General features: G+C 59.4%; 3 protein-coding genes and 2 long non-coding RNA genes across 18 annotated transcripts in view; 3 read left to right on the forward strand and 2 right to left on the reverse strand.

Annotated features, from left to right (window-relative positions):
- Window position 1: 1 nt before the first annotated feature.
- On the forward strand, window positions 2–11,299 carry TRMT1 (tRNA methyltransferase 1). 6 transcript variants are annotated; one of them, XM_058727818.1, is made up of 17 exons: window positions 14–123; window positions 348–632; window positions 726–781; window positions 1,034–1,176; window positions 1,342–1,529; window positions 7,096–7,211; window positions 7,290–7,402; window positions 8,196–8,344; window positions 8,508–8,594; window positions 8,675–8,744; window positions 8,843–8,977; window positions 9,069–9,154; window positions 9,496–9,604; window positions 9,691–9,767; window positions 10,627–10,746; window positions 10,822–10,951; window positions 11,126–11,299. In XM_058727818.1, exons 2-17 carry the CDS (start codon window positions 373–375, stop codon window positions 11,273–11,275), a joined length of 1,989 nt encoding a protein of 662 aa, XP_058583801.1. In that variant the 5' UTR covers window positions 14–123; window positions 348–372; the 3' UTR covers window positions 11,276–11,299. The 6 variants fall into 6 exon arrangements, with proteins under 6 accessions (XP_058583803.1, XP_058583802.1, XP_058583801.1 ...); XM_058727817.1 differs by having other exon boundaries at window positions 7,096–7,402; XM_058727820.1 differs by lacking the exons at window positions 1,034–1,176; window positions 1,342–1,529 and having other exon boundaries at window positions 2–123; window positions 429–632; window positions 7,096–7,402.
- LOC131510569 (uncharacterized) lies at window positions 3,227–13,037 on the reverse strand. The gene is made up of 6 exons (XR_009261098.1): window positions 12,908–13,037; window positions 12,544–12,693; window positions 10,405–12,236; window positions 7,442–9,835; window positions 7,228–7,324; window positions 3,227–4,784 (listed from the first exon to the last, which is right to left on the reverse strand). It is a non-coding gene; the product is annotated as an uncharacterized LOC131510569 (long non-coding RNA).
- Window positions 12,731–18,682, forward strand: LYL1 (LYL1 basic helix-loop-helix family member). 4 transcript variants are annotated; one of them, XM_058727834.1, is made up of 5 exons: window positions 12,731–13,477; window positions 14,464–14,804; window positions 14,893–14,984; window positions 15,841–16,247; window positions 18,309–18,682. In XM_058727834.1, exons 2-5 carry the CDS (start codon window positions 14,485–14,487, stop codon window positions 18,336–18,338), a joined length of 849 nt encoding a protein of 282 aa, XP_058583817.1. In that variant the 5' UTR covers window positions 12,731–13,477; window positions 14,464–14,484; the 3' UTR covers window positions 18,339–18,682. The 4 variants fall into 4 exon arrangements, with proteins under 4 accessions (XP_058583817.1, XP_058583815.1, XP_058583818.1 ...); XM_058727832.1 differs by having other exon boundaries at window positions 12,734–13,454; XM_058727833.1 differs by lacking the exon at window positions 12,731–13,477 and adding an exon at window positions 14,000–14,151.
- NFIX (nuclear factor I X) overlaps window positions 18,270–27,989 on the reverse strand; it is a 98,534-nt gene continuing 88,814 nt past the window's right edge. For 3 of the 5 annotated variants that reach the window (XM_058727827.1, XM_058727828.1, XM_058727826.1), the window contains exons 9-11: window positions 27,760–27,907; window positions 25,517–25,608; window positions 18,270–21,148 (exon numbers count right to left, since the gene is read on the reverse strand). In XM_058727827.1, coding sequence (XP_058583810.1) covers window positions 21,134–21,148; window positions 25,517–25,608; window positions 27,760–27,907 — 255 coding nt within the window. In that variant the 3' untranslated portion in view covers window positions 18,270–21,133. The remainder of the gene's footprint in view (window positions 21,149–25,516; window positions 25,609–27,759; window positions 27,908–27,989) is intronic. The other 2 variants (XM_058727831.1, XM_058727829.1) reach the window with 1 other exon arrangement.
- On the forward strand, window positions 21,148–27,110 carry LOC131510571 (uncharacterized). Of its 2 annotated transcripts, XR_009261102.1 has the most exons (3): window positions 21,148–21,313; window positions 23,676–23,982; window positions 26,724–27,110. It is a non-coding gene; the product is annotated as an uncharacterized LOC131510571 (long non-coding RNA). The 2 variants fall into 2 exon arrangements; XR_009261101.1 differs by lacking the exon at window positions 21,148–21,313 and having other exon boundaries at window positions 23,390–23,982.

Below are 27,989 nucleotides of genomic sequence, written 5' to 3' on the forward strand. Positions count from 1 at the left end.
TCACTGACTGGCTAAATTCTATCATGTGACCTGCCCTCCCACTGTGCCAACATGGCGACGCCCAGGTCCTAATCCGGGAAACGTGCATCCAGGCTAATACGGTCCTGGGCGCGGGGAGCGAAGGTGAGAAGGACGTGGGCGACGCGGGGAGGGATCCGGGCCAGTGTCGGGCCCGCTAGAGGGCTTCTGGCCTCTGGCTCCTCAGGGGCCGGTACTCCGAAGATGGGGTGTAGTGTCAGCTTACCGAGGCCGCAGGGTCTTAATCTTTACTGATGTATAGGCCACCTGGCCCGGGGACGCAGCTCCCTGATGCTCTTCCTGTGCCCTCCCCCGCCCCCCCAAACCAGGCTTGGCAGGGAGAGGCTCCCGCGGATGCCCCGTGCGAGAATCGGTCTGTGGCTAAGTCTAACTCTCCGCTCCACGCGCAGTCTCTGTAGAGCCGGGTTTATGGAGGGGCAGCCGCAAGGGCCGCCGAATCCAGCCGGCATGGAGAACGGCACCGAGCCCTGCGGAGAAGAGCGAGCATGCGAGGCTCAGGAGACGACGGTCACCGAGGGGGCCGCCAAGATAGCCTTCCCCAGCGCCAACGAAGTCTTCTACAACCCGGTGCAAGAGTTCAACCGGGACCTGACGTGAGCAGGGGTGTGGGGTCAGCTTGGCAGAGGGCAGTGCATCTGCAAGGTTGAGGGAGTGTGAGCTAACCAACCCCCCCGTCTCTCCCGCAGATGTGCCGTGATCACCGAGTTTGCTCGCATTCAGCTTGGGGCCAAAGGAATCCAGAGTGAGTTGAGGTCCAGTCTCCCTGTGGGCCGGGGTCACGCAGAGCTCTCTCCCTGCCCTGCCCCGCCCCCTTTCCCTTAAAGTTCTAAAAGGCTCCAGGCACCTTGCAGGCCCTGGGTTCATTTCCTTCAGGCTTTCCCCAGGGGCTTTGAGGAAGATTTTCTCCCATGAATCTTCTGTATACGGAGGAATAGGGGGAGGTCTCTCAGAGGGAGCTTTGAGACCCCTGACTTGTGTTTCTGGGTGGCTGCAGTCAAGGTGCCAGGTGAGAAGGACGTGCAAAAGGTGGTCGTGGACTTGTCAGAGCAAGAGGAGGAAAAGGCTGAACTGAAAAAGGGTGCAAACCTGGCCCCGGGAGACCAACCTCGAACGGCCGCCGTTGGGGAGATCTGCGAGGTGGGGCCTGGACAGAGGAGGTGGCGGCCCCGGAGTCCTCCAGTAATGGAGGAAGGAAGGCTCCTGAGGCCGGAGAGCTATAGGAAGTGGGTGGTGGGGGCTCCTCGGGGCCCAGCAGAGGACAGAGGTATCCACGTGAGTGGGGCTCCCCGATTACTCCAACAGGAAGGCCTTCGAGTGCTAGAGGGTCTGGCAGCCTCGGGCCTACGTTCCATTCGCTTTGCACGAGAGGTGCCTGGACTCCAGTCTGTAGTTGCCAACGATGCCTCTGCCCGAGCCGTGGATCTCATGTGCCGTAATGTGCAGCTCAACGCTGTGGCCCACCTGGTACATCCCAGGCAGGCCGATGCCAGGTAGGTTTGGGGCAGCCGAGCCTGATGGCTGGAACGTGCATGCCAGAGCAAGGCTGCCTGGGCTCAAGTCCTAAGTCCGTCGTATTCTTGCTCTTTGGCCTTGGGAGAGTGCCTTAGCCTCTCTGAGCCCCCGTTTTCTTGTCTATAAAATGAGAATGTTAGTATTACAGGAGTTGCTCTGTTGATTAAGTGAGAGATGATGCTTAGCCAGAAATAAGTCCCATTATGGTTTCCATTTTATTTTCATTTGTATTTATTTCCTTATTCTAGAAACAGTGCATGAGCAGGGGAGAGGGACAGAGGGAAGGAGAGAGAGAATCTCAAACAGGCTCCATGCTAAGGGTGGAGTAGGGCTCCATCCCATGACCTCCAGGACCATGGCCCAAGCTGGTCACAGGTCACTGAGTGGTCCACCAGCTGAGCCACCCAGATTCCCCTATGGTTTCCATTTTACTTTTATTTTTTTTAATTAATCAATTTTAAAAAAAAAATTTTTTTTTTCAACGTTTTTTATTTATTTTTGGGACAGAGAGAGACAGAGCATGAACGGGGGAGGGGCAGAGAGAGAGGGAGACACAGAATCGGAAACAGGCTCCAGGCTCCGAGCCATCGGCCCAGAGCCCGACGCGGGGCTCAAACTCACGGACCGCGAGATCGTGACCTGGCTGAAGTCGGACGCTTAACCGACTGCGCCACCCAGGCGCCCCTAATTAATCAATTTTTTAATTCACATCCAAGTTAGTTAGCATATAGTGCAATAATGTTTGCAGGAATAGATTTTGTGATTTATCCCGTGTGTATAACACCCAGTGCTCATCCCAACAAGTGTCCTCCTTAATGTCCCTTACCCATTTAGCCCACCCCCCCAAACCCCTCCAGCCACCCTCAGTTCCTCGTATTTAAGAGTCTCTTGTGTTTTGTCCCCCCTCCTTGTTTTTATATTATCTTTGCTTCCTTACCCCTCTGTTCATCTGTTTTATATCTTAAAGTCCTCATATGAGTGAAGTCATAGATTTGTCTTTCTCTGGCTGACCAATTTCGCTTAGCATAATACCCTCTACTTCCAACCATGTAGTTGCAAATGGTAAGATTTCATTCTTGATTGCCGAGTAATACACTATTTTGTGTGTGTGTGTGTGTGTGTATATGTATATATGTGTGTATATATATATGTATATATACACATTTATACATATACATATATATATGTATGTATTTGTATATGTATATGTATATGCCACATCTTCTTTTTTATTTATTTTTTTTTCAACGTTTTTTATTTTATTTTTGGGACAGAGAGAGACAGAGCATGAATGGGGGAGGGGCAGAGAGAGAGGGAGACACAGAATCGGAAACAGGCTCCAGGCTCCGAGCCATCAGCCCAGAGCCTGACGCGGGGCTCGAACTCACGGACCGCGAGATCGTGACCTGGCTGAAGTCAGACGCTTAACCGACTGCACCACCCAGGCGCCCCAATATGCCACATCTTCTTTATCCATTCACCCATCCACGGACATTTGGGCTCTTTCCATACTTTGGCTATTGTCAGTAGCACTGCTATAAACATTGGGGTGCATGTGCCCCTTTGAAACAGCACACGTGTATCCCGTGGATAAATGCCTAGTAGTGCAATTGCTGGGTCGTAGGATAGTTCTATTTTTAATTTTTTTTTTTTTTTATTATTTATTTTTGGGACAGAGAGAGACAGAGCATGAACGGGGGAGGGGCAGAGAGAGAGGGAGACACAGAATTGGAAACAGGCTCCAGGCTCCGAGCCATCAGCCCAGAGCCCAACGCGGGGCTCGAACTCATGGACCGCGAGATCGTGACCTGGCTGAAGTCGGACGCTTAACCGACTGCGCCACCCAGGCGCCCCTATTTTTAATTTTTTGAGGAACCTCCATACTGTTTTCCAGAGTGGCTGCACCAGTTTGCATTCCGTCCAGCAGGGCAAAAGAGATCCTCTTTCTCTGCATCCTCCTCAACATCTGTTGTTGCCGGAGTTGTTAATGTGAGCCGTTCTGACAGATGTGAGGTGGTATCTCATTGGGGTTTCGATTTGTATTTCCCTGATGGTGAGTGATGTTGAGCATTTCTTCATGTGTCTGTTAGCCAGGATGTCTTCTTTGGAAAAGTGTCTATTCATGTGTTTTGCCCATTTCTTCACTGGATTATTTGTTTTTTGGGTGTTGAGTTTGATAAGTTCTTTCTAGATTTTGGATACTAACCCTTTGTCTGATACATCATTTGCAAATGTCCTCTCCTATTCTGTTGGGTGCCTTTTAGTTTTGCTGATTCCTTCGCTGTGCAGAGGCTTTTAATTTTGATGAGGTCCCAATGGTTCATTTTTGCTTTTGTTTCCCTTGCCTCCGGAGACCTGTTGAGTAAGAAGTTGCTGTGGCCGAGGTCAGAGAGGTTTTTGCCTGCTTTCTCCTCGAGGATTTTGATGGCTTCCTGACTTACATTTAGGTGTTTCATCCATTTTGAGTTTCTTTTTGTGTATAGTGTAGGAAAGTGGTCCAGGTTCATTTTTCGCCTGTTGCTGTCCAGTTTTCCCAGCACTATTCGCTGAAGAGACTGTCTTTATTCCTTTGGATATTCTTTGCTGCTTTGTCGAAGATTAGTTGGCCATATGTTTGTGGGTCCATTTCTGGGTTCTCTATTCTGTCCCGTTGATCTGAGTGTCTGTTTTTGAGCCAGTACCATACTGTCTTGATGATTACAGCTTTGTAATACAGCTTGAAGTCCGGGATTGTGATGCCTCCTGCTTTGGTTTTCTTTTTCAGGATTGCTTTGGCTATTCAGGGTCTTTTCTGGTTCCATACAGATTTTAGGGTTTTTTGTTCTAGCTCTGTGAAGAATGCTGGTGTTATTTTGATAGGCATTGCATTGAATATGTAGATTCCTTTGGGGAGTATCGACATTTTAACATTTGTTCTTCCAACCCAGGAGCAAGGAATCTTTTTCCATTTTTTTGTGTCTTCAGTTTCTTTCATAAGTTTTCTTTAGCTTTCAGCATATAGATTTTTCACCTCTTTGGTTAGGTTCATTCCTAGATACTCTGTGGTTTTTGGTGCAGTTGTGAATGGGATCAATTCTTGATTTCTCTCTCTGTTGCTTCACTATTGGTGTATAGAAATGCAACTGATTTCTGTGCATTGATTTTATATCCTGCGACTTTGCTGAATTCATGGATCAGTCCAGTAGCTTTTTTGTGGAATCTTTTGCGTGTTCCATATAGAGTATCATGTCATCCTGCAAAGAATGAAAGTTTGACTTCTCCTTGCCGATTTGGATGCATTTTATTCCTTTGTGTTGTCTGATTGCTGAGGCTAAGACCTCCAATACTACGTTAAATAGCAGTGGCGAGAGTGGACATCCCTGTCGTGGTCCTGACCTTAGGGGGAAAGCTCTCAGTTTTTCCCCACTGAGGATGATACTAGCCGTGGGTCTTTCTTTTTCTTTTTTTTTTTTTTTTTTGTAATTTTTTTTATTTTTTTTTATTTTTTTATTTTTTTAAATTTTTTTTTTTCAACGTTTTTTTATTTATTTTTGGGACAGAGAGAGACAGAGCATGAACGGGGAAGGGGCAGAGAGAGAGGGAGACACACAGAATTGGAAACAGGCTCCAGGCTCCGAGCCATCAGCCCAGAGCCTGACGCGGGGCTCGAACTCACAGACTGCGAGATCGTGACCTGGCTGAAGTCGGACGCTTAACCGACTGCGCCACCCAGGCGCCCCTGTAATTTTTTTTTTAACGTTTATTTATTTTTGAGACAGAGAGAGACAGAGCATGAATGGGGGAGGGTCAGAGAGAGAGGGAGACACAGAATCTGAAACAGGCTCCAGGCTCTGAGCAGTCAGCACAGAGCCCGACGCGGGGCTCGAACCCACAAGCTGTGAGATCATGACCTGAGCTGAAGTCGGACGCTCAACCGACTGAGCCACCCAGGCGCCCCTAGCCGTGGGTCTTTCATACATGGCTTTTATGATCTCGACGTATGATCCTTCTATCCCTACTTTCTTGAGGGTTTTTATCAAGAAAGGGTCCTGTATTTTTGTCAAATGCTTTCTCTGCATCTATTGAGAGGATCACGTGGTTCTTGTCCTTTCTTTTATTGATGTGATGAATCACATTGATTGTTTTGCTATGGTTTCCATTGTAGACTTAACTTCTCAACTTCTGGTACTTTTATTCATTCAAATGAGCCAGCACAAAGCCAGTATCCACAATGTGCCAGGCATCAGTAAACAAAATAGGCAAGATCCCTGACCTTGGGGCATTCACATTCTAATGCTGGGGTCCAGCAAACAGCAGCCTGGGAGGCCCCCTGGGAGGCCGGAGCCTGGGTTGTTGTTTTTTTTTGGCCCACCAGCTAAGAATGTTTTTTGCATTTTCTGTTCTTTTCTTGAGAGAGCGCTCGCACTTGCTGGAGAGTGGGGAGAGGGGCAGAGGGAGAGAGAGAATCCCAAACAGGCTGCCTGCTCAGCGCAGAGCCCAGTGTGGGGGTTCCATCCCACGACCTTGGGATCATGACCTGAGCCGAAATCAAGAGTTGGACCCTCAACCGGCTGAGGCAGGCATCCCATGTTTTTTGCATTTTTAAAGGGTTTAAAAAAAAAAAAAAAAAAAAAAAAAAGGCACCATTTGTGGCCCACAAAGCCTAAAATATTTACTGACTTTTTACAGAGCACAAATAAAGAAAAAGTATTTGTTTTCTGGACTGTATTAGAATCTGATAGGAAACAAAGACAGTGACAGCCAGATCAATGAGCAAACTATAGTAAAAGTGGTGAAAAAGTAAAAAGAAAAGTAAAAGAAAAGTAAAAGGTGAAAAGTGCTCTGGGAAAAAACTGGAGGTTGGAGGGGATCGAGGAAGGTGGTGGATGGGTTGTAATTTTATTTATTTTATTTTATTTCATTTCATTTCATTTCATTTCATTTCATTTTATTTTATTTTTTATTAAAAGTGTTTTTCAATGTTTATTTTTGAGAGAGAGACTGAGACAGAGCATGAGCGGGGGAGGGAAAGAGAGAGACAGGGAGAGAGAGAATCCCAAGCAGAGCCCCATTCGGAGCTCGAACTCATGGACTGTGAGATCGAGACCTGAGCCAAAATCAAGAGTCGGATGGTCAACCCACTGAGCCACCCAGGCGCCCCAGGTTGCAATTTTAAATAACAGTTAGGGTAGGCAACTTGGAGAAGACAGCATTTGCATTTCCTCACCTACAAAGGAAATGATAATGATTCCAAATCCGTAGATTTGCCTGGAAGGTTATTTGATTAAATGAGTTAATCTATAAACGGCTTGAAACAGTTGTCAGGCATATGTATGTCACATCACCATTGGCCATTATTATTGCTGTTGTTAGACGCGAGTACACGGAGGCCCCAGGAAGAAAAGTCACGTGGTTGGTTAGCACATGGCCAGGCCAGGGTCCCAACCTAGCCAGCTGGCCTCCAAATGCAGGCCGAAACCATCACACCCAATGAGAGGACACGTGTAGGGGACAGAGCAGGTCCCTAATGCAGGGGGCTGAGGACCGGGGCCTTCTCGCTCCCAGGATGCTGATGTACCAGCACCAGAGGGCATCGGAGCGGTTTGACGTCATCGACCTGGACCCGTATGGCAGCCCCGCCCCCTTCTTGGATGCAGCCGTGCAGGCCGTGAGTGAAGGAGGTGAGGCCACACTGACCTGGGCACAGAGCAGGGCTCGGGGTTTCCGGAGGATCCTCACTGCTCAGGCCTTCCTTGCAGGTCTGCTGTGTGTCACCTGCACCGACATGGCAGTGCTGGCGGGGAACAGCGGGGAGACCTGTTACAGCAAGTACGGGGCCATGGCCCTCAAGAGCCGGGCCTGCCATGAGATGGTGAGCCGCCCTCCCCCCACCCCTTCCCACCCCGCAGACTTGCTTCGCTTCCTCCAGGCAGCAGGGGCCAGATCCGTCCCAAGATGTCAAAGACAAGCAGGTCTATAGCCAGAATAGTTCTAGAGCCCGCACTTCCAGTTCTGGTCACTCGGACGGCTGCGGTTTTGCCCAGGGCAGGAGCCAGTGGCCGCATTATTTTTCCTAGTACCCTCGGTTTTAACAACTCGTTCAAAATTGTGATTTAAGACAGTTTCCAGGAGTGGGTTTGGCTTTGGGTTCAAATCCTAGCTTTGCTGGCGCCTTTGGGTGATTCATTTCACCCTTCTGGGCCTCGCTTTTGGCCTCTGTGAAATGCGCACGACGGTGAATTGACGGTGAATTGCCGTGGGGATCCGAGAGGGCGGGAGCCGGAAAGGAGGATGGCCTGGCTTTGTTCCGTAAGGGCCCTGTCGCCAGGTCAGTCTGGAAAACCGGAACACAGGTCCTTGGAGCCCATCGCATAGCGCGGGGCACGTGGATGGTGCTGCCCTGGATGGCGGGCCTGTGCGCTCCGTAACCACGTAGCACCCCCGGGAGGCCCATAAAGAGACATAGGCTGTTGTGATTCCGTCGATGGGGGAACTGAGGCATTCACTTGGCAGGGGTCACACGGCCAGGACGCTTGGGCCTGGGCTTGCAACACCGGGGAGCCGCCCCTGAGCCTGTGCTTAGGAGCACCTGGTGTGGCCCCAGGGTAGCTGGGAGGCGTCCGTGGAGGCAGGGCTGCTGGCTGATGCCCGCCTCCCACCCTCAGGCCCTGAGGATCGTCCTGCACAGCCTGGACCTCCGAGCCAACTGCTACCAGCGCTTTGTGGTGCCACTGCTCAGCGTCAGCGCTGACTTCTACGTGAGAGTTTTTGTCCGCGTCTTCACCGGCCAGGCCAAAGTCAAGGCCTCAGCCAGGTTAGTCTGGGGCAAGCAAGGGAGGCAACGAACAGAGGGGGGGCAACAGGGCCTTTTGGGGCACGGGAGGAAACGGGACTCCTAATGGGGAGGAGCTGGGGTGCGGCGGTCAGGCTGGGGAGCTTATGAGCCCTGCCCCCCCCCCCCCCCCCCCGCCCCCCAGCAAGCAGGCACTGGTGTTCCAGTGTGTGGGCTGCGGGACCTTTCACCTCCAGCGCCTTGGCAAAGCGTCCGGAGCCTCTGGCGGCCGGTGAGCACGGGTGAGCCGGGGGAGGAAGGTGAAGGAGGCGGCCTAGGGTCGCCGCCTCCTAACCACCCCTCTCTCCGCAGGGTCAAGTTCTCTGCGGCCTGTGGTCCCCCGATCGGCCCTGAGTGTGAGCACTGTGGGCAGCGACACCAGGTGAGGCAGGGCCGGGGAAACCAGGGGGACGCTGGGGTTCCGGCTCTCTTGACACCTGGCCCTTCGCCCCCTCCCCCCCCCCCGCCACGTGTCTGTAGCTTGGCGGTCCCCTGTGGGCGGAGCCCATCCACGACCTGGACTTCGTGGGGCGCGTGCTGCAGGCCGTGAGCACCAATCCCGGCCGCTTCCACACCTCGGAGCGAATCCAGGGGGTCCTGAGCGTCATCACCGAGGTGGGGGCCCGGGGCGACGGGGAGGGGGCCCCGCCTGCGCCCAGCCATCCTTCCCCCACCCACCCCGCGCCCGTCCTGTCCCCACCGGCAGGAGCTCCCGGACGTGCCTCTCTACTACACGCTGGACCAGCTGAGCAGCACCCTCCGCTGCAGCACGCCCAGCCTCCTGCAGCTGCGGTGAGCGCCCAGTCCCGGGCGGGAAGGAGTCTGCGCCCTTCGCCCGCCCTCTGGGGGCCCTCCGGGGGCCCTCCGGGGGCCCTGGGGCAAGGCCGGCCCCCCTCAAGGCCAGAGTCTTGGGTAAAACGGCTTTCCAACAGGCCTACGTGCAGGTGCTTAGAAGAGAGCGCGGAGGCCTTGAGCCTTGGGGAGGGAGATGGTCTCCCCATCACGATCACTGGCGTTCCCCGGGCCGCGTAGTCACCGTGAGACGTTCAGCTGCGTCACACCCCCGCACGGATCGGCACTGGCTTTGGGGTCCGGCCCCCCGCCCCCCACCCACGGCCCCTCTTGGTCCCCAGGTCAGCCCTCCTCTGTGCCGGCTTCCGGGTCTCACTCTCCCACGCCTGTAAGAATGCCGTGAAGACGGATGCCCCCTCCTCGGCCCTCTGGGACATCATGCGCTGCTGGGTGAGGGCTGGCCTGACCAGATGGGGGTGCGAGGGCGGGACATGGTCAGGCCCAGCGTCCCCTGACCTTCGAACTTTACCTCCCAGGAAAAGGAGTGTCCGGTGAAGCGGGAAAGGCTGTCAGAGGCCAGCCCTGCGTTCCGCATTCTCAGCGTGGAGCCCAGGTACGGGCACTGGTGTGGCTGCCCGCGGGCGTGGGGGGCTCACGTGTGGGCAGGGGACAACGCAGATCCTTCCCTCCACAGACACATGCTCATTCAAGTGAGATCCAGAATCTTCCCGCTTCCCCTCCCCTTCTGCCCCTGCCCCGGTCTGGCCCCATCACTGCCCAGCTGGACCAGTGCTGCTGGCTCCGCCCTGGTTCCCCCCCCCACCCCCCCGCCTCCGGCCCCCAGCCTCTCCCCACAGCAGCCACAGTACATCGGTGAGGACCGGAGTCAGACCTGTCCACCCTCTGTTTAGAGCCCTCTGTGGCTCCCACCTCACTCACTAGAAACCCAAGTTCTGCCTGCAAGCCGTGCGCCGTCTCCCTTCATCCCCACTCTCCCTACCTCCCTCCCTACTGGGCCTCCGCACTCACACTCCCCAGACGCAGCGCCCCCTTACGGCCTTTATAAGGGCTGTTCTCTGTGCCTGGAGTGCCCATCCCGGGTCCCCTGAAGGCTCTTCCCTCCCTCCTGCAGGTGTCTCTGACCGCTCTGTCCTGTCCTGCGCCCCTTCCCCTGCCTCCCCATTCCCTTTGTCCTGCTCTGTTTTTCTCAAAACTCTCATCCGTGCCCTAACACGATACACTTCACTCACCTCTGATCTGTCCCATCGTCTCCCGCACTGGAACGTCGGCCTTACCAATGGCAGATCTTAGGCTCGCGGTAGGCACTGGATACACGTTCATTAACTGGATGAGAATCCCGACCCGGGCGGACACGGCCTTCCCAAGGCACGTGGAGCTGCACGGGGGTTGGCAGGTGGTCCGTGCGCACCTGCAGGGCACCTGCCCCTCAGCCCCCACTCCCACGTCCCCAGGCTGCAGGCCAACTTCGCCATCCGGGATGACGCCAACCCCAGCTCCCGCCAGCGAGGACTCAAGCGTTTCCAGGCTAATCCTGAGGCCAACTGGGGCCCCCGGCCCCGTGCCCGGCCAGGGTGAGTGAGAGCGCGGGTGGCGGTGGGGCTTGTCCAGGGCGGGACGGGGTCCCAGCTACTCCTCTGCCTGCACAGGAGCAAGGCCGCAGGTGAAGGTATGGAGGAGAGACGCAGGCTGCACCAGAATAAGAGAAAGGAGCCAGCTGAGGACCCGGTCCAGCGGGCTGCCCGGCTCAAGACCTTTCCCTGTAAAAGATTCAAGGAGGTAAGGCACCCCCACCACCCCTACACAGCAGCACCCAGGGATCGCCCTCCCTGCAGCAGGGCTGGGAGAACCGGGGCGGGCAGGGCGTGCGAGCGAGCTCCCCGTCTAGGAAGGGGACCCAGCAGAGGCTGCTGAGCACTGAGCCAGGGTTCACACCCACCGTTCTCCCACCAGGGCACCTGTCAACGCGGGGACCAGTGCTGCTACTCCCACAGCCCCCCAGCACCCGAGGACACGGCTGCAGCCGCCTCCCCTGACCATCCCAAGACCTCTTACCAGAACCCGCCTGGGTCTGGCGTTGCCGCTGGTCCGGATGTAGACTGAGCCAATAAAGATATGTCACCTTTCCGACTGCCATTCGTCTGAGTCGGGAGGCTGCCTGCGGGTCTGTCTGTCCATCTGCCTTAGGGGCTCTGTCCGTCTCTCCAGCTGCGTGTCTGGAGCATGCGTTCCTCTGTGCATCTTTTTTTGTTTCACTCCCTGGGAAAGCGCTACGCATCTGGAGGTTTGTTTGTCCCTGCCCGACCGAAGTGCTGTCAGTATTGCCATCTGGAGTGTTCTGTCTGTATGGGGGTGTGGGAGCTGACCGGCGGCCAGCGGGATGGTCTGTCTCGCAGCACGAGGCGCTCAGCCCCCCGCCCCTTTGCTGGCGCCTGCAGTTCCCGGGCCGGCCACGGGGCGGCAGCCGTGCGCTCGTGTTCGTGGGGCCTCCGCCCCCCTGTTGGCGCGCACCCAGACACAGGCGGGCCCTCCAGTCACCCAGCCCCTACCCTGCCTCGCGTCGCCGCCCGGTTTCTCTGGCCGAGCTCCCCACAGGGCCGCGGTGGCGGAAGCCGGACCGGAACCAGGCGCCTTGTGCATCCGCTCCAGGCCAGGTGCTTCCTGCTCCGGGCCCCTCGGGCGAGCACACTGAGGCACTAGCCAGCCTGCCGCTTCCCCTCCTCTCCGGGACGGAGGGTTAGCAGCGTTAACGGAGAGGCTTAGGGCAGAATCCCCACCCCCACGTGGTAGCCGTGGGCCCCCCCCCCCCCCCCCCCCCCGCAAACACCTTTCCCTTGGCTTCCTCCCCGCCTGTAAAAGGAACCTAGTTTGTTGGGGTGATCCGTTAACTTGGGGGCTCAGAGCTGACCTCGCGCTTCCCTGGGGCAGTGGGATGGTTGGAGGCCGGCTGGCTCGGGGCTTCACCAGACTCCTGGGAGGGTGGTGGTAGTATCCGTGCTGGGCGGCTCCTGCAGGCCCCCAGATACACTGGAGGCAAAGTGTGATGGACGCGGGTGAGGGGGCCCTGGAGAAAAGTATTGTCCCTGCTCCCTAGCTATTCCCAGGGCCCTGCCTTTCGCCTTTCTAGCAGGCTCCAGCCGGGTGCTGAGCACCCCCACCACTGCAAGATGCTTGCCCAACGCCTCTTTATCACCTTCCTCAAAGCGGCCTGTGATGTGGGAGGAGGGCCAGAGACCATCAAGTTGGGGCTGTGTGACCCGGTGGCCTAGAGGATCCACGTGGCCACAGGGCGGGCTGGGGGCACCTATTGTAACGTTCTGCCAGCCCCGGCTCCCTAGGAAGTCCCTCCCAGCCATGGTGCTTCCTCTCACCCTCCTGGGCCTGAAAAGGTGGTGTGCAGAGCAGGCCTGGGGGCCCAGGACACTTGGGCCAGGCGGGACACGCGAGGGCAGACTGTCAGAACTGCCTTCCCTCCAGTGCCCCAGTCTGGGGTGGGGGTGGCGCGAAGCCCGGCAGGCGGTCTGTAAAAAGAGGAACAAAGCAGGGTGAGGAGAGGAGGAGCAGGAGGGGGCCCTGGGTCACGAGGCCGCAGACTGCCGGAAAGGGCTCTCCTCCACCCCCATCAGCGCGGACACTTGAGCAGGGGGTGTTCAAAGCCGGAGGTGAAACCCAAGCGCGATACTGGAGGCTGCTGCTTCCCTGCCTCAGTTTCCCCCTCTGCGTGCATCCGGGTACCTCACTCCCAGCGGCGCGCTGGGTCGGGGTCCTCAGAGACCCTGGGCCACTCCAGTGCCTGGGAGGACGTAAGGTGAGGCCCTGAGGGGTGACGGCCCTGTCCGTCGCCGGCCGGGGGCGGGGCCGTGAGGCCCCGGCTGGCTCGGAGCTCCCCGCCCGCCCGCCGGTTTCCTCCGGGGTCAGCCCGGCTCCTTATCAGGCGCGGCCAGTCGGCCAGGGCCTTATCTGTGCCGGCCCGGCATCCTCCGGCGCGGCCCGGGGGTGAGAGGGAGGAAACTGGGCCGCCGGGGGCGGGGAGAGGGCGGGCCGGCCAGGAGCAGCTCACTTTCCCTCGAGGGATCCACGCCGCCGTCGCCGGGGCCCTAGCGAGCCCGGGAAGAGGCGCGGCCCGACGTCGCTGCCGGGAGGGGGCGGCAAGCTCCCAGCGGCCCAGAGCGCAGAGGCCGGACCGGATCAGGGCCACGGAGCCTGGCCTGCAGCCGAACCCGCATCCTGGCCCTGCGGGACAGAGCCGGGGCTCTCACCAGGCAGCAGGACCAGCGCCGGGGTAAGAGCGGAGTCCGCCTGAAGGTGGGGTATCCCGGGACCGCCTGTATTCATTCATTCCATCCATCCTTCATTCATTCATTCAACGGGGGGCGGGGGGGGGGGGGGTGTGTGTGCTCACTGAGAGCCCAGGGCCTAGGTAGGGAAGACAGGACAGAGGGGCCAGGAGTCCCAGAAGTTGCTGGGACACTCCAAGCCGTGGGGCCAAGAGTGAACAGGGACGGCTGGCTACGCAGGTTGCAGAGGAGTGGATGCTGATGGGGTGGGGAGGGTGGGGGAGGCTGCTGATAGGGCCAGAGAAGGATTGGGACATGACCCTGTCTACTGGGCAGTGGAGTCAGTGTTTGGGATCCTGGGTCAGCATTTTTTATCATCATGTCAGCAGTGGGGTTACAGGGTTAGTAAGGGGGACATTTTCAGTGGGGGCGGGCGTCAACGGAGCGATTAGAGAGGACTTTCAGGGTGTGACAGGGAGGCGTTGGGAAGAGCCTCTCGGGGTCATGGCTGAGGGCCACATGGTCAGCTGGGGGAGGGGTGGGGGGGAATCGGTGAAGGGCCAGAGTCAATTACAGAGGGATTCTAAGGTCACACGCTACCGGTGAGGGGTCTTGGGATCAGATCTGAAGGTTACGGGGTCATCCTGGGGGCCGCAGGATCCGTCATGGGTTCCTGGCCTCGCCCCTCGCTCCCGCCTCCAGGTGAGAAGGGATTCTGGAATAAGGGAAATTTGCTCAGGAGCTGGGCAGCTGAGGCCCTCGTGGGTCACAAACAGCTCAGAGAGAGCACTGCCCAGCTCAGCGCTGCCCAGGGGGTCACTGGGTACCTCCTGCCCTTGCGTCAGGTCCCCTCCCGTGTCCTGGTGGTTTCGGAGCCCGCCTGCTTTTGCCCACCGGACCCCCACCCCCACCCCCACCCCCACCTTTTCCCTCTCATTTGAGGGCTCTGCTGGGCTGAGGGATGTGCGTGGCATCTGATTCTTCCCTCCCTGCTGGCTTCCTTGTCTCCCGCAGGTGAGCACCCCTTCGGGGTCCATGTGCCCTCCCCAGGCCCAGACAGAGGTGGGCCCCACCATGACTGAAAAGGCGGAAGTGGTGTGTGCCCCCAGCCCGGCGCCCGCTCCGCCCCCCAAGCCTGCCTCACCTGGGCCCCCAAAGGTGAAGGAGGTTGGCCACCGAGGCTCCTCACCCCCCAGGCTGCCCCCTGGCGTGCCAGTGATCAGCCTGGGCCACACCAGGCCTCCAGGGGCAACCATGGCCACCACGGAGCTGAGCACCCTGCGGCCCCCGCTGCTGCAACTCTCTACCCTGGGAACTGTCCCGCCCCCCCTGGCCCCTCACCCCTTTCTCAACAGGTCAGTGGGGGGGGGGGCTGGGACCTGGGGGGAATTCGGGGCCAGGGTCCTTGCCCACAAGGCGTTAGTGACCCACGACCCCTTACAGCCTCTACATTGGGCCGGCAGGACCTTTTGGCATCTTTCCCAGCAGCCGGCTGAAGCGGAGACCTAGCCACTGTGAGCTGGAGCTGGCCGAGGGTGAGTGCGGGTTCGTGTGTGTGTCGCCATCTCTGCGGGGGCTCGCGTCTTCCCAGGCACACACAGGATAGCCCACACGGGGGCTCAGTGCTCAGGTTACACTCCTGTGCAAAAACCACAGGCCCGGGGCCAGTCCCACACGACCACAGCCACCCAACAAGCCACGGAGAGTCATGGCAGAACGTACCGCGTGGCAGGGGGGCCGCGAAATGACAGCTCCAGTCGAATGCACGGCCACGCAGGGAACAGCCACAGGACGACCACCACAGCAGAGACAGCCACACAACCACAGCCACTCAGGACCATGGCCCCACAAGAGTCAGCCACAGAACCACAGCCACACGACCACAAGCACCCGGCAACGATCATAGGCAACCACAGCCATTTAGATATCCCAGGAGTTCAGCCAGCCACCCGAGTCGCGCAGGCCCACGTTCACACCCAGAGAACCTCTCAGACCCGTGTGCACATCCAGCCACGTGCAGGGCCACACTCAGAATGGGGACCACAAGGACAGCTCTCCAGACTGACAGCCACAGGAAACATTTCCCTAGGGAGTCTCGGCCATTGACATAGAAGTGTGGACAGTCGGGTTCGGAAGGCTTCGGCTGCCTGCAACCTGGGCCGGTGACGGTCCTTGGTCCTTGTCTAGGCCGCTGGGGTGAGTAGGGTGGGAGAGGGGCGGCTACCCAGCAGGGGAGCGACCCATGGATCCTACTTGTGGAGCCCTTGCGTGGAAAAAGCCCCAGCCCGCCGCCTGTGTGGAAGTCCCCTCGGAGATTCTGGGCGCTGAAGTGAGGGCCCCAGGGGGCGCCCCCTGGGCCTCCGCGCCAAACCTGCCCCTCGTGTTCCCCAGGGCACCAGCCCCAGAAGGTGGCCCGGCGTGTGTTCACCAACAGCCGGGAGCGCTGGCGGCAGCAGAACGTGAACGGCGCCTTCGCAGAGCTCAGGAAGCTGCTGCCAACGCACCCGCCCGACCGGAAGCTGAGCAAGAACGAGGTGCTCCGCCTGGCCATGAAATACATCGGCTTCCTGGTGCGGCTGCTGCGCGACCAGGCGGCCGCTCTGGCCGCGGGCCCCGCCCCGCCCGGGCCCCGCAGACGGCCAGCGCACCGAGGCCCGAACGACAGCGCCCGCCGCGGGCCGTGTCGCAGGGCCGAAGGAGTGATGCGCTCGCAGCCCGCGCCCCCGGCCGGCCCCGACGGCAGCCCCGACGGGGCGGCCCGGCCCATCAAGACGGAACGAGCGGCCGTGAGCCCTGAGGTGCGGTGACCTCCGCGGGCGTGGCCTCGGAGCCGAGGGGCACCGGGAACTCAGCCCGGGGCGGTCGAGAAAGGGGCGGCCGATGCTCTGCGCCTGCTCGGGAGCGAACTCCCCGGAAGAGGGACCAGTGAGGACGTTCCCAACGGGGGAATAGGGCCCGGGGATCTGGAGGGGCGACTGTCGCCCGCGGGGGGCCCTGTAGGCCTTTTTACCACCCACCGCCCGCTGGAAATGACCTTTCTCGCGTCTTCCTCCGGGGGACGAGGTCCGGGAACCAACATGGCAGACAGGTCATCGGACTAAAGTGGTGCCTTTTTTCCGGGGCTGGGGTCACCGAGAGAGGTGGGGAGGGACGGGGTAGGGGGCTGGGCTTTGCCCTTCTCGCCGGCGCCCCCTCCTGGAGACTCACGGATACGCGCTCCTGGACCGCGTCTGCGGCGCGCCAGGTGCGCCGAGGGAGGCGCAGAATGGACGCCGGGACCCACCCCCCACCGATCCCGAAGCGGTCCCGCACGACGGCGTTAGCAAAGGCTCGGGCGCTCTTACTTTTGTTTTTCTTTATTTCTTTATTTCACATACACATTAGCCATTCAATGGAGAAGCCGGAGAGAGTCAGGCAAAGATGGTGTAACAGAAGCGCAGTGACGGGGGCGGGGCGGGGCGGGGCGGGGCGGGGCGGGGCAGAGAGGGAACAGACGGGCTGGCTGCCTACTTGCATTCCGCTAGGACACTGAAAACCCAGAAAACAAAACAGACAGTAAACTACCCTTGTTTCTTATGTATCTCAGTGCAGAGACGGGGGTGGAGGGCAGAGAGAGGGGGAGACCAGGCTGAAGGAAGAGGAGCGGAGGGACGGGGGACGCTAAGGGGGAAGCACACCAAATCCATTAGTACTATATATAGAGATACTCGTATATACTGCGTTTCTTAGCCTAAGAAGAAACTTGTTTGACGGGACGGGCGGCCTTTGCGGTCCGCGATGCTGGTGCTGGTCGGGCGCACGGATCTCCCGGGAGGGGCCGAAGCGGGGCTGGCCCAGGCTGGCTTGGGGGGGAGGGGGGCGCCCCGAGGGTGGGGGGGTGGGGGGGAGCAGAGGCGGGGCTGGGGTGCCCCTCGGGCTCTCGATTGGGGGACGAAATTTCTCGTGACTTTATTGCTCCTTTATTTTCTCTCATGTGGGGGGGGGGGGGTCCGTTCAGCACGGTCGGGGTGAGGAAATGGTGGGTCGTCTGAGCCACCCGGCCCCTCTGGGACCCAGAGCGCGGCGTCCGCTCCGCCAGCACGGGGGTGAGAACAAGGCACTAGGTCGGCCGGCCAGCGCGGGGGCGGGTGTGTAAGGCAGTCGACGGGGCTGGTTGCAGGGTGGGGTGGGGCTGTGTGCGGGGCCGTGTGCGTGCGTGCGTGCGGGCGCGGGCCTGGGCGAATCGACCTGTCAGCTTGGCTGGTCCTGTCCTGGAGCTTCGAGCCTTCCTCGTGCTCCCCGGTGGGTGACGGGGCTAGGGGTAGGGGTTGGAGGAATGATGTTGAGTTGGGGGCGCCGGGGAAAAGGGAGGGTAACTACCAACTTGCTGAGCGCGCTCCTGATAATGCTGGTGAGGGTCAAGTTGGCGTCTGGCTCAAAGAAGGGCGCTCGGGGCGGAGAGGGAGAGGGAGAGGGAGAGGGAGGGAGGGGACGTTTGTTCGTTGGCATTGACCTCTGCGGGGGAGGGGCTGGGGACCCCCCCGCCGCGCCCCCGTGCCCGGACGGGGATGGGGCGAGGAGGGGGGCGCTGGGCCCTGGGGAGGGGGCGCCCGGGGAGACCCGCGACCAGAGCAGCCCAGCCGCCGGGCGTATGCCGCTGTCCCGTTCCGTTAAACTCAACAAAGAAGGGATATGCGTGTTCCTAACAAGTGCAGGATATTTAATTGATTCATAAACTTATGTATAATAGTTTGTGGGTTTTTTTTTAAAACGTACTTTATAACGTAAGAAGCACCAGGGTTTTTATGTTGAATTATCTTAAAAATAATTTTCTCTCGTCCTTTTCCTTTTTGATCTTGTTTTTTTTTTTTTTTTTTTAGTGTCGAGGTGTTTTTTTTTTTAAACTCTAAAATGTGAACGTTTCCTTCAGCCCTCCCACCGAAACCGAGAACGAACGACGAAACAAATAAAAACCCCAGATCATCCTCGTCAACGCAGGAAAACGACTTAAAAAAAAAAAAAAAAAACTTAAAACGAACAAAAAAAAAAAAAAAAAAGGAAAAAACACTCAGCTTTCGTTATCCCCGCGCAGGGCGGGGCGGGCCCAGTTCTTTTAGCGTCCCCAGAGCCGCGAGGACATTACAACAAAAATAGAATTTTTCTTAACAATCTCTTAACATACAAAGATAGGAAAACTCTCTGATGCATTGCACTTGGTTCAATGAAAAAAAAAAAAAAGTTCATTTCCCCCATATATATTTTTTGTGGGTTTTTTTTTTCTCTTCTAACACGTCCCCACATCTCCTGTCGCCCTCGTAGCCCCTCGCCTGCCCCTCACAACGACACTTGGGAAAGGAGCGGCCCCCCACCCCCACCCCACCCCTGCCCGCCCGGGCAGCCCCGCCGGGCGCGCTCCCGCCCCGGCCCAGCTGGCCTGCAGCTTCCGACCTCGCCCGGGCGGGCGCCCCGCCGACCCCGGCTCCCGCGGGCCCACCGCGCCCGCGGCCCCGATTGTCTTCGAGGGAAGGGGCGCGTGCGGCCGGGCAGGGGGTCCCTTCCGCTCCCCTCTCAGCTCTGACCCTGTTTAGCCAACCAAACTGAAAAATCATTGCACTTTGACCGCGCGTCACGCCCGGCCCACCCGGCCCCCCCACCCCCCGCCCTACTCCCCACGCCCCCCACCCCAGGCTCCCGTGGGATCCCCTGTCCCCTGCTTCTCAGTCCCGGTCTTCCCCGAGGGCTGCACGCGGATGGGGGGAGGGCCTTCGCTCAACTTCCAACAAAAGCCACTCCTGGGGCCAGCCGCCTTGTGGCTTCCAGTCGAGGACCGCACCGCACGGCGCGCTGGCCCCTTCTGCCCCAGGTAAGGGCCCTCCTTGCCTCCCCAGCCAGCTCCCTCCCCTCCTTCCCTCCCTCCCTGCTGGGGCCACAGCCTCGCAAACTAGATTCACAATAAATAAAGCCCACAACCCGCCCCTGCGGTGCAATGTTGGGTTGACTGACTTTCAGAGGATCCTGACCTGTGCTTTGTGTTTTCATACAGTTAAGAAAGAGAGAGAGGCACGAGGACTCGAGAAGGGGGCCTAGGAAGGGAGATGCAGGGAGGAGGGAGTAAGGCACAGAAAGACAAGCCAGAGGGGCCAAGTCACACCCTGGAGGGGGGGCTGGGCATGCTCTTGCTTCCCTCCCTCCCAGGGGGCTTCTGAAGACCCTCTGGACAGGCCCCCATCCATCCCTTGGGAGGAGGAAGGGGCTGCAGGGAGGGGGAGAGGAGAGCTACTTCCTGTCGTGTGTTACCAAATTGTTCCCAAGTTGCTCAAATGGAGGAGTTCCCAATTGCAACAGCAAAAAACCCAAACGATGAATGCCCCACCCCTAAATAAAGAGTAAAGACATTACAGCTGAAATCCAGAGAGAAGTGGCCAGGAGGCCCATGTGGTGGAGAAAGTGGGGCTGGGGGGGGGGGGCGGACAGAGAAAGCTCCAAAACACTTTTGAAAAAGGACAACACCCAACACCCTCCAAAGGAACTGAAAGTCGGCGAGCAGGACGCCTACCTAGCGCAGGTGGCGGCTTAGCCAATGGCAGTGGCGGCTGCCTCGTCCTCCTCGCTCGGCTCCGGGGTCCCCTTTCTGCTCCACTCTCCGGCCCCGGCCACAGCAGGGCTGTCTGTGTGAGGGGCAGGGGCAGGGACCGGTGGGGCGGAGCGAGGGCACCTGCATGCGGGGCTGGGGTGTGGGGGCGACCTAGGGCCCGCCTCCCCTCACTTGTGGCGTGGCAAGAGAGTGATTTTCCTGGCCTGCAGAGAGGAGGGAAGAGGGGGCCTGTCCCAGGCTGGGACAGGCTGTTGTAGCATTCCGACTTTTTCCTGTGGACTGTACAGAGAAGTCTGGGGCCCTGAAACTACCCCCGAAGCTCAGGGTGGAGTGGCAGAACGCCCTCCATTCCAGGAGCAAGAAGCTAGCTCCAGAGGACGCTTCCTGGCCGCCCCGGCGGGAGGGGGGGCCTTCTAGCCCAAAGGTAGGGCAGGGAAACCTGGAAGCCACCGTGCCTCACCTAGTCCAAAGCAGCTGGGGGTGGGGGGTGGGGGGCGGGGGGGGGCGGGGAGAAGCCAGAGGCCAAGGCAGTGGGGGTGGGGAGGGGGTTGGGAGAGAGGGAGACAGGCAGGGAGGAGGCAGAGTCTGGAGGGAGAACCCTCTGGATCTGCACCCCGTCATTTGTACAAGCTTGTCCTCTGAGCTCCCTAGTGAAGCTCCCGGACTGAGTTGGGGGTGGGGTTCCCCTAGGAAGGGTGACGGTGGAGGAGAGGCCCTTTAGAACCGTGCTGGTTGCTTTGCTGGGTTGATTTTGTTCCTTCCCCGGAAGGTTGGGGCGGGGTAGGGAGGGGAGAAAGGCAGTTCTGCCGCATCCTTTCTTTCTTTCTGTCCTCTACTTAACAGAGTCCGTTTTGCATGTTTCTTTCTGCTTGGCTGCTGGTGCACAGCTCCACCGAGACCTCTTCTGAGGGCTCTCCGAGAACTGGGCTGCTTCTGGGGGCCTGCAGGGGTCCCCGGGCTGGAGGAGAGAAGGGCTGAGTGGCTGACGACGTCTAATTTTTGCTTTTTCGGTGGGGCTGGGCTGGGGGATTTTTCCACGTCTCAAAATTTCTTCTCCCCCCGTTTGAGGAACCTCTTCTTTACATTTTGTCATTTCTTCTGTCGATCTTATCAGAGGAACCAGGACTGAAACGGGACAAAAAAAAAAAAAAAAAAAAGAGGCGACATTGAAAAGAGCGGGGGGCACCGCTCTTCTTGCCCCCACCTGGCCAGCTGACTGGCGGCCAGTGTCCAAGGTCCCTGGAGGGCCCGGTCCCAGCAGAGCCAAGGACACCGGCACCCCACGAAGAGGTACCTCCCCATTCTGTCGAGACCTCCGATGGGAATCCTGCCGCCCCCAAGAGACCCTGCCCCCAGTGCCAGAGTCCAGCTGGCCTTCCCGTGGGCACTGTGCCCAGCGGGTGGGACCCCCGTGGCTGAAGCTGGCACAGGCACAGACCTGGGATCTGGCCATGTTTCCAATTGTTTAGGTTTTTGTGTGGGTCCTGGAGGGTGGGGAGGATGCCAGGCTGGAGCTTTTGTCCCCAGAGGGGTTTTGGGAGTGGGGTGGGGGGTGGTACAGCTTCTTGCTGAGTTTTCTTTCTGTCTCTTTGGATTAAAAGCAGAAATTCCCGTCTGTACTCCCCCGCCAAGGTCCCACAGGCTGAAAGGCTGGGGAGGGGGCGGGGGATGCCACATGGCTTTAGTCCCTAGCGGGACCAGGCCTGGGGGAGGGGCTCTGGAGCCCACTGTGCCTGATCCTCTATCCTCAGGGCACCTGGTGCTGGGGAAGGACCGCAGTCTCCCTGGGGCAGGAGTGGCTTCCCTAAGGGTGCCAGCAGGGGGAGCCACCTTCCCACAAACGAGCCTTGGTGGCTCCTGCTCACAAAACACACCTGACCCGGAGGCCGGGCCGCCCGGCAATGCCCTCCACCAAAGGCTCTGGCCCCACCTTGTGGCCAAGGGGCAGTGGGGGAGGGCTGGAAGGGGGACGTGTTCTCTCTGGCCTACAGTACCTGGGTAATACCCTTGGGGCCAAAAAGGGGTCCCTGAAAATGTATTTCAGGGACCCTCTGGGGCTCCGGGCCGCAGACTCAGATCGGCAGGGGCCAAGCCGGGCTGACAGAGCCTGCACTGGCTAGCGACCCATTCTCCCCTTGCTCCAACCACACACAGAAGCCAGATGAAGAGAGGGTGGCTGATCTGCCTGAGGCTACACCGCCCACCCGCGTGGCCTAGCCAGGACTCAAATGCGGGGAACGGTTCAGAGTCGATGCTCCTAACTGCTTCATGTGGCACGCTCCCAGGGAGCCCAGGGCCAAGGCTGCCACATTGGAGTGAGGGCTTGGTGGGGGGGGGGGGGGGGGGGGGCCGATCGGCCAACTCTTCAAAAGAAGCCAAAAGGCCAGACGGATTTTCATGCGAAAGTTGTCAATGTTTAACAACACTTGTTTCAGACACACAGATCATTCCTGCAGGCCGGGCCTGCCCCGCAGGCTCTGGTTGGGGACCGCAGGTTGTCATCTACTGTGAGATAAACACATGGAGTTTTAGTGTTAGAAGGGGCCTGGAAGATCACCGAGAACCTTCTGTGACGACGGAAACATCCCCTGTTTGCTCTGTCTGATCTGGTAGCCAGTAGCCACGCGGTGGCTTCTAAGCAACTGACATGGGGCTCGTGTGGCTGAGGGACTGAAAGTTTTCTCTAGTTAGTTATTTCATTTAAACTTCAACCGCCACACGTGGCCAGCGGCTGCCCGGGTGGATGGTGCAGAGGGAAGGCATTTGGAAGCATGGGGCTCTGGGGGTGCCCCAATGACTGGGGTGCTGCTGGCATTTACCGCACGGGCAGAGATGCTCACTGCCTGCGCTGTGCTGGACGGCACGCACGGAGGAGACCGGCCGTCCTGCGGCGGGGCTCCCAGGGGACCTGCCCGAAGTCCAGCCCCATCCGCTGACCGAAGGCGAAAGGGAGGCTCGTGGGACACGTGGCCCTGCGTGGGGGAAACCCAGGCACAAGGCACCCCCTGAGCTGTTGGCGGGGCCTGAGTCGGCAGCTGGCCCCTGGGCTTCCAGTCCCGGCCTGAGAAGGTAGGGGAGCTGTCTGCAGTGAGCCCCTGTCACTGCGGTCTCAGGCCTCGGTGTTCTTTGGAGCCCCCTTCCCAAGGGGAGACCACACCGGAACCCTCACGCCACGGCTGTGCGAGCCGGGTCCTCACCCTCCCTGTGACGGAGGGGGCGGGGGACAACCGGGACACGGAGGGCCTGCTTGGCCCCTGTCTTTGTCAGACCAGGCCCAGACCCCAGGCTGGTCCCCTTGGGGTCCCCTGAGCTGCACAGCAGGGGGACAACCACCAGTGCTCCGACGGGGCGGGGTGGTGGGGGGAGCCCCCCTCCCTCAGAGGAAGACGACTCCAGTTCAAGGCCTGGAGTTAGGGACAAAGGTGTTTCCAGGAAAGCTCCCCAGTGCCTCCTCACGGATCCCAGGAAAGGGGGGGAGGGGGCATCGGCTGCCAAGCACAAAGTGGTTTTTTCTGCTCACCCTCTCTGCTTCCTGAGCCAGGTCCAAAATTGATTAAAACTAAGTAAAAAGCGCTGCCCAGGGAATGACAAAATTGCTAAAATTCTCTTTTCTTCCCTCATTCTATTGTTCTCTCTCCATCTGGTGCTCCAGAGATCAGCTAAAGTCACTGGTTACTGTGGAAACCGCCCCCCACCGTACCCCCTGCGCCCGCTGCAGTCGCCTGCCTGCCCCCAGGCCCAAGGGCTCTCTCAGCGGCTGGGCCCTGTCCGGCTCCAGTCTCCCCCACCGGCACCCCCAGACACACCTGCCTGCTGGGGCCTGGGGCCCAGGCCCCTTGCAAAACAAGAGGGAGGAAGACCGTTTCCCAAACTTGCCTCAAACTCTGACTTGGCCCCAAAGTCTAAGCAAAGTGCGCAGAGAAAGTGAAGAAGGGAAAGCACACGGAGGCGGAAACAGGGTGAGTGGGGGAGGCCGGGGCCGTGGTCCCCAAGAGTGAGTAAGTAACACAGAGCTATAGGCGGCTGGGGCGGAGGGAGGGAGGGAGGGAGGGAGGGCGGGCGAGAGTGCGACGCAGCCCTGCTGCCTGGTGCCGGCCCACAGCCAGGAGGGGAGGCCCGCCTGCTGTCCCTTCCTCTGGCACCCCCTCCCGCCCTCTGCCAGCAGGGCTCTCTCTGCCTCCCTGGCACAGAGCAGCGGAGGGGGCTGGCTCCAGCCCCTGCTCGGAGCCATTGTTTTTCTTCTCAACACCCCCAAGTTCAAGTTCATCTGGGTGTTACATCATGTCTGGTTGCTCCTGGAAACCAGACGGGTCAGACGTGACTCTGGGGAAAGGGGGTGGGAAGCTGGAGGGGGTTGAAGTTCCCCTCCCCTCCCCTCCTTGCCACTAGGGAGCTCTGAAGTTTGAAGTTTGACAAAGTTTTTTGGCTTTTTTTTTTTTTTTTTTTTTGAGGGAGGGAAAGGAAAAGGGAAAAAAAAAAAAACACAAAACCTCAAACCACATACACAAAACTTCCATCCACCAACTTTCTCTGGACTCAGGCCTCAGAGCAGTAAAGGAGCCTGGGCTGAGGTGGATTTCCTGGGGCTGAGAAAGCCTCCAAGGCCTTGGGCTCACAGGGTGATGTTTTTGTAAATCGTGAAAAAGAGAAAGATATTTGCATGTTCTTTTCCGAGAAGCCCCCCCCCCCCCCCCCCCCCGCGCTGTAAAAGCTGCCTCTGCCCGGCTCCTGAGGTGGGTCCTCCCTGCACCCCGGGGCCCTGGGCTCCGTGGGCTATTCCCAGCCTCTTGGGGACAGGCACAGGGAGGAGGGGGCCCACATGCGTGTGTGTGCACAGATGCCTGTACAAAGCCGGATCCAGGAGATTCCAGCAGGAGGGCTGGAGGTTTCCTTGTGAGGACTGGGGACAGACGGGGAGCTGGACTGGAGGCTCCGGCAAGCCCAGCCTCCCCTCTAACGGGATTCATGGGGACTTGAGGGAGGGGCCTCCAGGGTGGCAACAGGCCCTGCCCTACCCTGGGTGCCAGAGTCTCTGGGCACGCAGCCCACCGGGACGGCTCTGTCCCTCCTCCACCCCTCGCCCAGCCCACCCAAAGCCAAGGAAGAAAGGAGGGCTGGGGGCCAGGGCTTCCAGCTGGAGCGGGAGGAGAGCAACAGGCAGACGCTGTCCTCTTCCTGACGGGGCCTCGGGCTCCCACCAGGCCTGGCCCAGAGCGCCTCTAGCCTCAGGTCTTTGGCCGCCTTCCCCAGGGCCGGGGCTGTCAGAGCTAATTATCCAATTAGCTGATTAGCCAGAGGACCTGGGGGCTGCCTGGGGAGGCAGGCTCAGCTGGGCGCGCAGAAGCCCGGGCCCTCCAGCCCTGCCCTGGCCCTTTCTCCCGGATTGGCCTCAAGGAACCGGCCTCTTCCCCAGATGCCCCCGCCGCTGCCTGTGCGGCGGTTCCCCCTCCCCTGCCCCTTGCCCACATCCACAGCGTGGGTGGGGCCTCCTACCTGAGACTGCTGTGGGATGTTCAGAAAGTTGCCGTCCCGGGGTCCGATGCTGACAAACCGGTTGGCAGAGGAGGCGCCTGTCGTTGCGAATGCTGTGGGGAGCAGGGAAGAGAGGGAGAGACCCCGTGAGGCCTTGGGGCCTGCCCGGGCACTGCCCTTCGGGGCTGCTGAGAGAGGGAGAGACTGGATTAGACCATGCTGCCAGGGCTTAGGCTGGCAGTGGGAAGGACAGGCCGGAGGGGTCCCATCATCCTCTCACTGACCAGGAGCACACTCCGTCCCCCACCCCTAGCACCCTGCCTCAGCCAGGCGTCCTCTTTCCTGGCCCAGGGCGAGGGAGGGGCCCTGGAGGCTTCAGCCGAGGTCCCACAGACCCTGTTCTGTTCCCTAGCCAGGCACTGAGCAGGACTGAGGACAGCCTTCACTGAAGCAAGGCACCCTTGCTTTCCCACTGACCCTCCCGGGTCCGGAAAGAGGGAGCCTGGGAGGACGGGCGGGTGGGAGCTCTGGCGGGCCGGCCCCACCCTGCTCAGGGAAGGGCGGCTCAGCCAGGCCACCTCTCCAACCAGGTCAGCTAGGTGGGTGCTGCACCGCTCAACCCCACCGGGTAGTCCCAAGGATGGGGCCGATGGCTCAGGGAATTTGAAGGGGCCCAACAGAGGGCTGCGCGGGGTGGGACGGGGTCAGAGAGAGGAGCCGGCTGCCAGCTCGGGCCCAAAGGTGGCAAGGCTCAGGCCCAGCAGGCGCTCTCGTCCTCTGATGGATGAGCCAGGTCCTGTGGTTCCCAGGGCCTGAGGTGGGCCAAGGCACCAGAGGAGGAGGGCGCTGGAGGGCCTGGCAGAACGCTCGGGCTTCGGTGCCCAGGGGTGGTTGTTCTGGAGCCTGAGGGGGCAAATGGGCAGCCAAACGGCCCCGAGCTCTTCTCAGGTTTTCTGGCTGGAGCCCCATGGGAGGGAATGGGTCCTGCACCCCCGGTAGAGAAGATGTCCCCAGAAGGGACAAGGAGTGTCACAGGCTGCCGGGGATCCCCCCCCCCCCCGCCCCCACACGCCCTCCCCACCAGACACACTCCAGGGACTGCGTGCTCACCAGATTCTGTCCAGGGTGCCCCCCGCCCCCCGCCCCCCTGCAGCCGGGCGCCTCCTCCCCCCACCCTGCCCACCTCCAATGACCATGACCATGACTTCGTGTCTTATGGCGGATGTAGATGGGAAGATGACATGAAGAGGACGGAAAGGGGAAAAGAACTCAAACCATGAGAAAGAAGGCAACAGAGAGCGCGAGACGGAGAAAAGTGAGATGGGCCGCCCCTCCCGCTGCTGACCAGGAAGTCCTGCCAGCCCCCAGGGCGCCCAAAGTGCTGCCCACCCCGCTGCCCGAAGACGGCACGCTGCCCACCCTCCACCTCTCCTGTCCTTCACGCGTCGGGTCTACCTTGGGCCTCTCAACTCAGATTTTCTTTTCCCTTTGACAAAATTTGTCTTTGGTTAAAAGAGAGAGACAGAGAGAGAGAGATGAAGGAAGCCAAGGCCCAGAGCCCGCCCTTGTCCTTGGAACATTCAACCTGGGGAAGGGACAGGGGTGGGAAGGGGGGGGGGAACAAAAAGAGGAACAACGAGAAACCAAACGTGAGATTGAAGGGGAGGAGGTCAGGGGCTGGCCTGCTGCACCGTCAGAGGCCCACGGGCCCCGAATGGAGGTGAGGGAGCAAGGCCAAAAGGGGATGGTGGTGGCGTCGCCTTGTGGTCACAATTTTTTTTTTTTTTTTTTTTTTTTTTTTTGTGTAGCGGGGCACAACGAAACAACAAAAATCAAAAAACAAAAAAAAAAAAAAAAAAAAAAACGAAAAATGAAAAAAAAACAGCAATCAGGCATGAAGATGGGATGGCTGCGCCTCCCACCCCCCTCCCACCCTGGCCAGCACCCCTGGCCTGCGTGCCCCACTGTGCTCCCCCTCCCGCCCCCGGGAGGGGCCTGGGCCGGGGGCGGGGGGGGGCGCCCCGGCTGGGAGCCGCGGGTGGGCAGGGGGGGGCTTGTGGGGTGCTGGCTGGTGCAACTGAGGCCCAGGAGGCCATGACTGGGGGGGCTCAGCTCTGCTCTTGTCCGGGTGGGAGGCTCCATGGCGCTCTGGGTTGGGGTGCTTTGGCGGTGGGCGGGGCAGGGGTTTTTCTTTTTGCAGTGGAGACTGTTTGGATGGGCCAGGGATGCTGGGCGTTGTGGTTTCGGTTTCATCGTCCACTTACAAGGTGATGGAGGAGTCAAGGCGGCGCCGTCTGGGGCAGTGCTGGTGGATTTGGAATCAGGCATAGGAAGGGGCACAGGTCTGGCCACTGGAGGCGGCGGCGGTAGCAAAAATGACCCCGGGACTTTGCCCTGGCCGCTACCGTTGGGCTGCGAACAACATAAATAGAGTGACGCATGAAGGCACATCACACACAGACACACGCTCCCCTGCGCGGCCACGCCAGCTCGC

This window comes from Neofelis nebulosa, chromosome 4 (assembly GCF_028018385.1).
Source record: "Neofelis nebulosa isolate mNeoNeb1 chromosome 4, mNeoNeb1.pri, whole genome shotgun sequence".
Taxonomy (NCBI): Eukaryota; Metazoa; Chordata; class Mammalia; order Carnivora; family Felidae; genus Neofelis; species Neofelis nebulosa.